Here is a 13,359-nt window from a genome sequence, read left to right as displayed (position 1 = left end):
ATTAAGAGACATATCATAGAGGAGCGAGAGAGAGGTAGAGACGAGGTGTCATCGCTTTCTAAAACACAATTAGGTAACACCTCATCAGGCGCTCTGCCTGCCTGCGGTTGACAGGTGCGTGAACGTTAGCGGCAGCGGCGTTGGTGGTGCACGGTCACTGTTCGTGCTTGACAACTGCTCGTCTCACAGATGACAGGTGCTTTTCTGAGAACCCGATTGGCGGCACAACCGATATTCGAAGCGGTGAACCCGGCGTTCGGTGCGTTTTAGAAGGGGGTCCTTAACGCTAATGAAGCTGTTTCATGTGTATCTTCCCTCCCTGTTTATTTCAACTTCTTCAACTGACAAAATGAAACGGATGCTCGTTAATTTGAGAAACAACATTCAGCAACTTTTATCAAAACCGGGAGAACAGGGAGATGCTGGGAAGCAGTGGTGCAGAAGTTTTGGTGTGTTTTTTCTCCACCTTGTTCTTTTCATTTCTTTTTGTAGAAAAAAAAATACTGCAGAAGCACAGATTGTCATTGTGAATGTGTTTTTATTTCATCTAAAACATGACGATGATGATGACCCAAATGAGGATGATGATGATTAATGAGAGTGATGGCAATGATTACACACATACAGGAAGAGTGTTTAGCGTGTCAGCCATCTGCCTGATTAAAAACTCATCTTTATCATGGTATCCTCTCACACGGCCTAGACAGAAACAGATGAAGCAAATAGAAAGAAAAATAAATGCGAAACATGATCATGTTTAAATTGACTCCTTAAGAAGAATTATGTGCGGGGTTCATTATAAAGGCGTCCAGCCCGATGCGTCATATTCGCTCTGCGTTTTGCTCTGAATGCACTATTGGATATTACACCTTAGAGCTGACACACAGAGACAAAGCCTAGAGAAGAAAAGTAATGATCACATATAAATATCAATATGAAAGTAAGAGTCAGTGCTAAAGAAGACGTATAGCTATTGATGTTTGAATAACGGTAGTGTCAGGCGATGAAGAAGAGAGAGGTGGTAAATAAGCAGAGAAAATATAATGCATTCGTTTTTTAGAAGGACAAAAAAGAGAGACAGAAACGGTTAATCGAAAACACTCCAGAGGCATAAGAATCAAGCTGAGGCCGAGATAAAAACATAACCGCTTTCTATGCCTTGTGAACAAAACCATAAATAAATATATAATCAGTTAGTATTATGCAGGTTTGCTCTGAGAGGCATTATCTGTCTGGCGTTGCCTTCTCAAGTAAAAGAACATTTGACAGTGCAAGTCCCTGATGAAAAAAAGGAGAGAGAAAGTTATGACTTCAAAAGTGTTTACTCACCATGTTTTTTAATTTGTCTGGGCATATGCAGTTTATTTGCATTTCAAATACGCATATTTGAAGCAGGTGGTTTAAATGCCAAGATGCGAATTGATGACAATCACCTCTACCATAAGCGTCAAGGGAGCTGTACTCGCGGCTGACATTAAAACTAAACGAACAGCAGCTAAACAAACACATCGAAATAGAACTCTGTTACCAGCCGCCCAAACCCCCCCCCACCCCCGCTCGCATCCTCTTCACCTGCACTTATGTTTTAATATTCATGTACATTTAAATATCAGCGGCATATATAGTGGTGTGCTTGAGCGGAATCAGACCGAGGAGAGAGAGAGAGAACGTAAATACCTCACATTTGGGTGCACATAAATCTATTCATCCGTGAACGGCGTCAAATGCCCCCCTCTCCTCCCCCCTTCCTGGCCGTCGGTTCCATCGCTTCCATATTCATTTTTGTAATTTACAGCAAATCCAATAGCTGTCAATCACAAATTAAAAACTCCAAATTTACAACAGGGAGGAAACAGCTGCTTCTACATTTACAGCAAGACCACTCTAAAATATTAAAGACATGTCACCCAGCTCTGTGCAGCCCTACATCTGCGGCCATCTGTTTTCTATTAAAACATTACACCAAAAAACGCTGCTATTTCCATGCTTTTAGATCAGCACAGGAAAGCGAGACTGACAGTGTAAAACCTCCTGACGTGCTTAGCTTTTATCAACAGCCCTTTCAAAAGTGTCAGAATAAAAGGCTTTGAGTGGCACCCGATGTATTTGCACAAGTCACAGACGGAGCGGAGGTCACATTTTAAGGGCCTAGTTGACGGCGAACAATGCCGGGATATCTTAAACAAGCCGATCTGCTGCTTTTCTTGTCGTTTTCTCACTTGCTCGGCCCTTGCTCCTGTGAAGCAAAGAGCGGGTGTTGAAAAGAAATACGTTAAACTGAGCGATTCGATGACATTTGAGGCATCGCCGTTGCGGCGGGGGAGCGAGAAGGAGAGCTTTTGAAAAGCGACGCTGAAATATTCTGTTACGGCGGAGCGGAGAAGAATTACGGTCAGTGTCAAAGGTAAACAATTACAACATTCTGAGTCACTTTTTGGAGTCGGGGCAAAAGAAGATCATTGCTCCCTCTCTAATAGGTAATTTCCTTTGTCTTCAGAGCTGTATTTCACATGTTGCCTTCCACGGGGTGGTCCCCTAAAAAAAAAAAAAAAATGAAAGAAAAGAAAGGAAGGAACGTGTGCTTGGCGCATGCATCAGAATTTTAGATGAGACGTTTTGTTCGCCATCTAGAACTGCCAACACAGAACAGTTTGTTGGTGGTATGTGGAAAGAAAGCCTGTTTGGCAGACAAAAAAGGGAAACTTTTCCATAAACTTCAGGAGTGCATGTAGAATATTATTGTCTGAAGGAAATAACATGAAAGGACGTTTAATTTCAGATTGAATTCACAGTGATATCTGCCGTTCAAGTTGTTAGAATATCCGTGTTCTCCCTACGACAGAGATTCTGTGATTAACAAGCTTGCTGTTTTTTTTTTCTCTCACCCACCATTTAAAGGAAAAAACCCAGAGCTCCCACTGCTCCAAGCGACATCTCTCCCCTCGCCGTCGTCTCTTCCTTCCTCTCCTCCTCTTGTCGTCTATGGCAGGAGTCACAGGTGTGTGACAATAATTACACATACACTCAGAAAAATAATGTCATTTCTCTCCATTTAATAAGTTAGCAGTAAAATGCAGAGGGGGAGCGCACAGGGAGAGCAGGCTTAAATCTTATCTGATACCCGGGCCCCTAACTCAATCATATGGCTCTTAAGAACAGGACACGGGCAGCTGGGGCTCACTAATATGCATGCAATATGTGTGTAAAACGATACGCTTTAATTTTGAGCTCACTTTAAGAAGCAACAAAATCTGTTTATACGTGAGACATTTAAAAAGACGGAGGAAAAAAATAAAGCTATTTAACTCCCTCGTTCCCGCCAAGCTGTGACATCTGTTTAGTCTTTTCTTCATCCCTCTGCTCCGAACGCTCAATCCCAGGAAGACAGAGTTTTTAAAAACCCACTTTTCCTGCCTGCTGTTTATGCTAAAACTCAGCCCTTTGAATCTGCGGAAACACAAGTTAAGAAAATGATGATTGCACACGTTTATCTCTTTTCCTCTTTTTAGATGAACTTTGCTACTTTCGGATTTCACTCGCAGGCCATCAGAAAGACTGTCAGTACTGTAAGGCCCTTTCCTACCAAGGACGATAACAACATCTAAGGTTTTAATAATTATTCTAATTGTATGAGAATATGCAAGTCCACACCACAACTATATCAATAATAACAGATAAACAATATTATAGAATCAATTTCAGAATGATTATTTCCACCTGATGAATGATAAAAACATTGACGGCCAATCAGAAATACTGGACTTTAAAGAGCTCAAGCATTTCAAGTGGCAGATGGTGTCGACGTTAATATTGTTAACGTTATAGTTATCTTGCTTTTATGCTTAATTTTTCCAGAAGATGTGTCCAATATGATATTTTTTAAGATTTTACATGCTTTGTTTTTAGCAAGATTTTTCAGTAAATAAACAGAGGTTTCCTGTCTTTATTTGAAGCAGTGATGTCTAATGTCAAGGGGCTGGTAATTGGTTGGTATTGTCTATTAGATTAACTTTTATACTAACCTAAAAGAAAAGTACAGTATCTTGTTTAAAAAAAACATCAAATGTCAGTTTTACTTTGGCCTAGTTTATTTTTACCCTGTGAGATTTTGACCTTCTCTACTTAAAATAAATTTTTTGATTTTTTTTGACATATTATGTTGGATTTATATCAAATCCAACTGCAGTGCATGCTTATAATAAACAAAACGTTATTTTAAGTTGGTGTGGATGCTAATATATGTTACCCGTCCTGGCAAAATGAGTCGGAATGCGCACGGGCTAATTTCGAGCTATGTGATTTTTACGTAGATTTTTGTCGAATTTGAGGTTTTCACAAAAATTTGTTCATAAAGCCCTCATCTAGTGATCCACATGCTTCATATAGCAATTAAACATCTAAAAGTATGTTTTTTAGAGGAGTACCTTTCCTTTGTCCATGAAAAATGCTGTTTTCTCCACTCGCTTCACCACTCGTGCTTCCCCTCAGCATCTTCCTCATTAGTCCAAGTTTGGTATCATTTTAAAGCGCAGCATTCCAACTTGGTGAATATTCATAGCAAAGTTTTGATGGCATGAGTCTGAGCCAATGAAATGTGATGTAAACAAATCGATCTTACTTAAGTTGACTGATAAATTTGAAGCGCTCACACAAAGACACCTCAGACAGCGCGCAATCCCGATATACGTATATAAACATTACAGTACTTCAAAATATTGAAGTAAATTATTTAAAAAAAAGTTAAATATATATATGTTCCTATAGATTTGGTTTTAACGAGGTGTGTGCCAAATTAGGTGTTATTAACAGGGATTTTAAGGTATGGTTGCTAGGTGATTTCGTTTTGGAACCTTCAGAAAACGTTTAACTCGATTTTTCTCAAAATTGATTTTGCTGACTATCGACTTCAAACAGGTGTAGCTCAGTCATTTTTTTTTTTTTTTTTTTTGACAGATTCCAACAAATCATGCATCAATAACAATAACTCATTTTTGAAAATTTGCTCATTGTGACTCATTTTGCCAGCACGGGTCACATATAGTTATCATTATAGTTACAGTTATCATTCTTGGTGTGAATGGGCCTTTTTGTTTGATTTTTTCAGAAGATGCATCTGATGTGATATTTTACAATTTGAAAGATTTAACACACTTCACATTTAACAAGACTTTTCAGTAAATAAACAGCGGTTTCCTGCCTTTATTCAAAGCAGCACTGTCTAATGTACAAAAGTCAAGGGGTTGGTAATTGGTTGGATGAGGCTGTTGGTGTGTATGCGTATATATGTGTCGCCACTGGGCTCTCCCAGAAAGCAGGAAGTGTAAGAGAGAAATGGGGCCTTTGGGGGGAGGAATACAGGGAAGAGGAGGAGGAGGAGGCGAAGAAGAGAGAGAGGAAGGGGGTTAAACATCAAAAAGCCTCTGACACATGCTGCCGCTGGCCCTGACCACTCCACAGATGCTTTTGTTCATTGCCTCTCTCTCTGTCTCTCTCAGTTCCCCCTCACTCTCATTCATTCCCTGTGTCTTTGGTGATACGCGCCGAGTACAGATATCAAAGTCGCACTGTCTGTTAAGACTTCAAACTGGGGGCCCCGTCCGTCAACCCCAATCATATCTGTGCCCCGCTCGCAGACTGGAGTGGAATATTTGATCTGTCCTCTTCAGGAGGATCAACAATCAGACGTGAGGGGGTGGGTGGGTGGGTTGTTAGGACCCGGACATTTGGGGAGGGGGTGAAAACGGCCCACTTCACTGCACTTCAGTCGGACTACAAAGAGTTGAGCCACGGACGCTAAAGGGATAAAGAGAGCTTTGCTCTTCAGGATCTTGCGCTGTTGCGTTTTACCAACGTTTGACATCTGCTGTGAGACTGGCGTTCAGGAGATAGAGGCCGTTACTGTACGGAGACATTTACAGAGTTCTTTTTGTAGATGTTGTGGTTTGCTTGTACGTTAAGAAGTCCGCAGAGCAGCTTATTATGGCATCTGATGGCATTATCTCAGGCCTGTCCATCTGTCCATCCAGTTATGACTATTAATAATCCCAGACATGTGTCACATAGTATACTTAGTTCTTAAATCCCTTGTCTGTGAGATCAGACTGCATAATTACCTATCCCATTAGAGTGGGAGACTCTAGCCCCTCTGACCCAGGCAGGAACAGCTGGAGCAACTATAAAAGATATAGTTAACTCAAATATGAAATTTGTCATCATTTATGATGTCCTTCCCAACCGGTTTCCCTTTCTATCTTTTGTGGAACACAAAAGAAGATATTTTGAAGTATGTTACAGCTGAGTTTGTCCATACAACGAAAGACAATGGGGTCCAGTATAACCCTGGACCCTATTGGCAATCAATGTATGTACAATAAAACCCTCAGGCGTCCTTTAAAACATCATCTTGAGAAGAAAAAACACAAGAGTAAATGACAGAATTTTCATTTTTGGGTGAGCTATCTTATTGAAAATAGCCTGTGTGTGTGTCAATGAGACATATAATAAATCAATGCTTCTTAAAATATGACTCATTTAATAACAGCAAAGAGAAACTTGACATGTCTCAGATTATGTGACGAAATCCTTCAGCATGTGCCATTATCCTTACAAGCGATGCCAGCCTGTGATTGGCTCTCTGTCCATCAGCAGAGATGTTCAAGCGTCCTGCACGTGCGGAGGGGTTCAGTTCCTGCCCTTCCGTGCAGCACGGCAGAGGGCACAGTGAGTGTACTAGGAATCAGCCCATCCATGCTAACTCTTTTTCCATTCCTAATCAGCCCATTTAAAGCTAGAGGTGAGAGGCCTGTCTGACTCACACATACTCACCCGCTATAATCAGCCCAATATCCCTTAAGAGTGCCTGTCTTTACCCACCTGTGTCTGTGTGTGTGTATGTGTGTTTTTGACTGACGATCCTGTATTAGTCTCTGTGTGGAATGGCCACTTGGTATCAGTAATTGGTGTTTTTATCTGTAGGTTAAATAATTCTCACACCCTCAAAACCAGCTTCACATTCTACAGATGAATGACATGTGAAAGCTTGTGTCATTCTCAGTGTGTGGCACCTTTTGTTGGGGAAAAAAAAAAAAAGCTGACTCCTTTTCACCTGACTTTTTGTGTGTGTGTGTGTGTGTGTGTTAAAATCTCATTTTTATTTGTGTGAGAACTATAAAATATTACATAAAAGTTTGTTTAATAGTTGAACTATTATCCTAACTTAGCATGAAAATAACAATATCTAGTTTTAAACGTATTTTCTTTTCCTTGTGAGGTATTGACCTTGTCTTGTTATACAGCAATTAAATCAGTCAAATATGTGTCATATTTTGGTATATTATTCTGCTTTTTATATCCAAAAAAATGTTAAATACATATATATATATATATATATATATATATATATATATATATATATATATATATATATATATATATATATATATATATATATATATATATATTCATTTTAAAAGATTTCATATTATTTTAATTAGGTAATATATACACTGCTGTTCAAAAGTTTGGGATCAGTAAGATTTTTTAAAGAAGTGTCTTCTGATCACCAAGGCTAATTAAAAATACAGAAAAATAGGAATATTGTGAAATATTATTACAATTTAATATAGCTGTTTTCTATGTGAATATATATAATGTAATTTTGTTCCTGTGATGCAAAGCTGAATTTTCAGCATCATTACTCCAGTCTTCAGTTTCACATGATCCTCCAGAAATCATTCTAATATGATGATTTGCTGCTCAAGAAACATTTGTTAGTAATGTCAGTGTTGAAAACAGTTGTGTGTGTGTATATATATATATATATATATATATATATATATATATATATATATATATATATATATATATATATATATATATATATATATATATGCCACACACATTATGATTCCTATCAATTCAGTCCAATCTGTGCTGAAACAGGCTCTCTGATGGACATCTATTATTATGTATTCCACTATATAGACTTTGATCATGTTTGATCATGCACAGTGGACACCTGATTAACAGTCGGATGTAGATGCATGCAACATTATCACAGAAGGAGAGAGGTGGACACATAGAAGAGAGAATAAGAGGAAATGTGCAGGTCATAATGTGATCTTTTCTTAGAGCCATTTACTTTTAGGCTACAATAGTATAGAGTGCAAAAAAGGAAAGAAGCAGGACCAGTTATCTTCCGATTTCTCCCCAAGCCCTGTGACGCGGCTAAGTGAGCCTCAACTGACCAGAAATGATTTGCCTCTGTCTGTTAAACACGTAATGGAGTCATTTAACTAGTCAAATTAGAAGCTGCAGAGATGCCGCATGCTTCATTACTGGGTTCCAATGGGCACCATTTTACATTTATGTCAGGAATGATTTCAGGGCAAATTAATGTTTTTATTGTCTTACACAAATACACCCCCCAAGTCATAAAAGAGCAGCTCCCCCTACAGGTCACTCAACATTACTGTGTGGAATGTGCAGAGGACAGTGTGGACTACAAGATAACTTTGTGGGTACATTTGATATTTTATCTTAATATTTCATGAAGATGTAAGTTTTAACACTTTAAGAATTATATATAACTGTCATTAAAGCAGTAATTGATCAGCATAAAGAGTAAAGTAATGGAAACCCAGTGTGCAGATACGTAGTTTGATGTGGGGGACAGAGCTCTGGACCTCGTTAGAGGATTTGGACATTTGTGATTACAGACGAGACCCAGGCTTACTCGGCCCTGCCCCACAGTGTTGTTTGATGCGTGTGGAGTCCTGTTCAATATTTGTCTTCCTGTGTATGGAGGCAGGGTGGTGGGTGTTACCACAGAGTCATTTGTCCAGTACTGACACAATGTTTAAAATGGCTTTTGCGAGCTTTTTTTCTCCCCCTTTTTTGATTATTTTTGACGTGTTATTTTGGTATGGTTTTGCTATGGACTTTATATAATGAATACAAACATACCCAAGACTGTTTATCTTCATCAAGAACAAAGCAGTTTTGTATATCAGAACTAGTTTCATTTTTCATAGCATGTGCAGGTTGAGTAATAGTTTTCCTTCATCCATGTTGCAATGCTGAAAAAGCTGTAATGGAATTGTAATAAAACGGCCCTTTTTCTTCTGTCCGACTCGCTGGATCGCCATCTCACTTCTCCGTTCTGTCCGTCCATCTTCAGCCATCAGAACAATTAGATATTGACACACATAGCGCAGTGTGATTGACACACATACCATAGCAATGGCTCTTTGTGCAAAAGTAGAGGCTGGTAGAGAGAAGAAAGACAGAGAGTGCCCCTCCTCACAACCCCTGTTGTGCTTGACACTCTGTCGATATAGTTTCACCCAAACACCGTCTTTGATCCGCTCTCTAGGCTGGCAGACTTTGAGGTAAAGAGCTGCTGTTTGCTCTGTGATACACAGCTATACGCTAGTGTCATTTCTGCTGCTCTTGTGTGTGCGCGTGGAGACCCGCAAACAGCCACGTCGCTCCCAGTGCTGCCGGAGTGTGATAACCCCAACATGAACCTTTCTTTCCATCACTCCACTTTATAAGCTCTATAACATTCACTCCTCACACTCTTGCATTTGCTCTTAAGATCTCTGCTACAAAGCTAACATGAGAGGATGATGTCCAGCATCTGATCATGGACCTTATGTCAGCTACCACTGCATTTATTGACTGAAAATAAATGACTAGCGAAGAACAGAGTGAGATCTGGTCTGAGAGCTTACGAAATATTAATATGTTGCATATTATATTATGTGCAAATGATATTTATTATAATTGTTGTTCTGACTGTACCACAATTATACAAAGGGTAAAATTAATCAATATCCATTGTGACACATATGATGGATATTGTTTATTCATTTAGTTTCTTTAATTATTTAGTTCTTAATTTTGTTTGCATTTAAATTAGTGTGAGAATTAATTTAGTGTAAATGTAATCTATATACACAGCATGCATGTAGCATTATCAGTTATTGTTAAGGCACTTTCTCATTATAAACCTGCTCTGAAATCGTTAGTATTTATTTATTTATTTTGCTATTTCTCTTAACTTTAATTTCACTTAAATATTATATGAGTTGTTTTATTAATTAATTTTATATAAGGGTTATTTTTTGTGTCACTAAAATTTGGGATATGTATAAAAACAGTTCAAATTATTTTTTTGTAATTGATTTTGTAATTTTCTAATAACATTAAATGAGCATTAAAATTTAAAAAAAAAGAGGAAAAAAAATCAACCAATTCATATTTATTATTTTTCCAAACATGACAGGGGGGGAAACATGTTTTTTTATTTATTTTTTTTACTTAGTTAACAGAATTGGATGGATGAAATTAAAAAAGGCAATTCTAATGAATACTACATTATTTTAAATAATGTAATTAAATAAAGAAATAAATAATTGAAAATTGTTTACTTGTCATCTTATGCTGTAAAAAGAGTTCAAATGATGTTACTTCTGGCATTTCACAATTATTTCACAATTTTAAGGTAAAATCACCAATTCAAAAAGACTTAGAATGTATTGTGTTAATTATATGTTAAATACTAATTTATGTAACAGTATTTCTTACATAAAAAACAAACAAACATGTTTTTTTGTGCCTGTAATACTTTTAAAAATACATAAAAGTAAAGTAACACAACAGTGCACCATATTAATGGAAAGCGCCTTTAGCATTTTTCTCTTGTTCCTCTCGATTTTCCACTATTAAAACAAGACAAATAGTCAAAGAACCCTCCATCTCTCTTTCTGTCTTTGTGTCATTATTTCCTCCCTTTCTATCTTTCTTTTTTTATGCTGTCTGCTATTTATTTATTGATCATCAGACTGGCTGGTTATCTTTGCATGTTGGGCAGTTATAGATGAATGCACAAAGCATTTCAATCTGAACAAGAGATCATTGTGCATTGTGGGTCCTCCCACGTTCTTTGGTCTTGCATTGTGGAAGGGGAGGGGGGTCGAAATCAGAACAAATGCTGCCATTTCCTGTCATCCCATGCTCTGGCCATTGAGAGGCTGCGAAAACAAACGTGGGAGTGTTACTGATAACATAAAAATATTATCCGGCTCCTGTTGTCGACCGCTATAGTACCTTTGAGAATAGCTATTAGAGCAGAGACAGTGGGTCCTGACTGTGACTATAGATCAGGTGATGATGTACAGTAAAGCGTGAGTTTATACCATGGGTCGACACATAACTGGGGCAAGGCTTTGATTTCGGACTCGATAAAGACACAAACAAACACTTGTCTCTGAGTTCTCAAGACTTCTCAGGTTCCTTGCTCTGTTTATCAGTGTGTTATCTGAAGCCCAGGAGTGTTAAATATCATAAGCTGGCAGTGACTTGTTATAACTTTTATGTCTTTACCATTTATAAAAATGAGCATATTGTGGATTGTCACACTATCCCATGATATTTAATATATTCCTAGTAGATGCAAAACAAATGGATAAATCAGTATTATTATTAGTAGTAGTAACAAAAATTATTCTACTTTATATTAGGTGTCTTGTACTTCCATCAAAAAAATAAGTACAATATACTTCTTGTGTCCATGTTGTTTTGCAGGTACGGTTAGGGACAGGTTTGGTGATTTAGTTTTAGGGTTGGGTTAAGGTGTAAGGGAAGTTCAATGTTGTAATTACAGAAATTAATTACATATGTAGTTAGATGCAGGTATTTTTTAAATGACTACAATGTAAAAACATGTATGTACACAATAAGTGCATTGTAAATTATTTATATGAATGTTAGTAATAGTTAAAATCACCTACAGTATAAGTGAAAAAAAGAAACACACACACACACACACACACACACACACTGAAGCCCAGGAGTGTTAAATATCATAAGATGGCAGTAAACTGTTTGTAACATTTATGACTTTATCATTTATAAACACGAACATATTGTGGATTAATTTGTCACACTATCCCATGATATTTTATATATTCCTAGTAGATGCAAAACTAATGCAAAAACAACTTTATTATTTTTATCTGTATTTGGGGAAGCGTCGTTCATTATCGGAGCTTGTGGTGTGATGTTAAGGTGAAGTCTCTGACAGATTGTGTGGTGGAGAGCCATGTCAGCAGGAAGGGTTACAGCCTGGACACACCAACACATCCAGAAGGTTCTCCACAGGACTCTGACGGACCGCAAATGCTGGAATAGCTTTCCAGGGTTCCAGTGGACCTCAGAGATCAAACGAAGCAGCAGGAGTGTGAGAGAAAGAGAGAGAGAGAGAGCGAGAGAGAGAGAAAGAGCGGGGTTGTTTGGGAGGGGGGAAGAGGACGGGATCGTGAAAGACTGCGAGACTGGGAGAGAGATACAGGGGTAATGACATTTCTCTGACAGGGGTGCGGAGTGATACTCTGAGTTTTCTCTCTCATCCATTTGCTGCTGGTGGGTGGATCCAGGGCCAAACCCAACGGTTCCCACAATCCAGCTCTCTGAAAAGATTCATAATTACTCTTAAGAAGGTAATAGTGTCAAATGAATGCCTGCAGGAACAAAAGATCTTATTATGCTTGCTTGTCAGTGTGTATGTGTGTGTGTTTGTGGGTGCGTGTGAACGTTCATGTGTATATCGGTCATCTATTGCTATTTCGTCTGGAGGAATAGCACACAGTAGACGATGGGAAAGGGAAAGGAAACGCAGTGTAGTTTTACCCAGCCATCAAAGATCTCTTGTGTTTATTTGGGGTCTGTGTGTTGCTCTTGCAGTTGTTTTTCCCCTTTGTAGTCCAGCAGAGTTCACAATGAATGCTAGAGTCTCTCTCTCTCTCTCTCTCTCTCTCTCTCTCTCACACACACACACACACACACGTCTGAGAGTCGAGAGAAGTCTTCTTATTGGAAAATCTTTCAATAAATCAATGTGACTTTAAACACATTTCCCCCGTGACACCCCTGACCTGATAAGAACTCCACTAATCTCTTTTGAGGCTGTCAGAGTGCTTTGAACAAAATCTAGTTCGCATCTATCAGCAAGGTTATTTGTCAATGACTTATAATCCTAGGTAAATTTCACTGGTTTTATATTAGAGGCGGCTAAGGGTTCTCATGTCTGAAGTTTCTAAAGCTTGGGAAAAAGGAGGAGACCAAAGTGGAACAAAAAGAATGTTATGGATCTGCCTGCCAAAAACAATGAGAGCAGAGAAAAGTGAGGAAAAGCGGATAATTGTTGCGATTGTACTGAAATTTTAAACAGAAAGGACCTTTATTCGCTTGCTGCTTCAGCTTATTTTACTCGATACGCTTTTATATTTATTATTACTTACATATTTGCCATTACTGTTTTCACATGCCTGCCTTTATGTGCACACAAAAATGATG

At 38.2% G+C, this 13,359-nt stretch overlaps 1 protein-coding gene across 5 annotated transcripts in view; it reads left to right on the top strand.

Annotated features, from left to right (window-relative positions):
• The window catches only part of znf536 (zinc finger protein 536), a 174,957-nt gene that overhangs the window by 146,908 nt on the left and 14,690 nt on the right, over positions 1 to 13,359 (top strand). For 4 of the 5 annotated variants that reach the window (XM_067400574.1, XM_067400575.1, XM_067400576.1 and 1 more), the window contains one exon: positions 2,899 to 2,998. The exons of the other annotated variant lie outside the window; for it this stretch is intronic. In XM_067400574.1, the coding sequence (XP_067256675.1) occupies positions 2,899 to 2,998 (100 nt within the window). The remainder of the gene's footprint in view (positions 1 to 2,898; positions 2,999 to 13,359) is intronic. 5 annotated transcript variants of the gene reach the window in all.

Source organism: Chanodichthys erythropterus, chromosome 11 (genome assembly GCF_024489055.1).
Source record: "Chanodichthys erythropterus isolate Z2021 chromosome 11, ASM2448905v1, whole genome shotgun sequence".
In the NCBI taxonomy this organism is placed as follows: domain Eukaryota; kingdom Metazoa; phylum Chordata; class Actinopteri; order Cypriniformes; family Xenocyprididae; genus Chanodichthys; species Chanodichthys erythropterus.
Note: the sequence above shows the minus strand (reverse complement) of the source record. Positions and strands in the feature narration are given on the sequence as shown.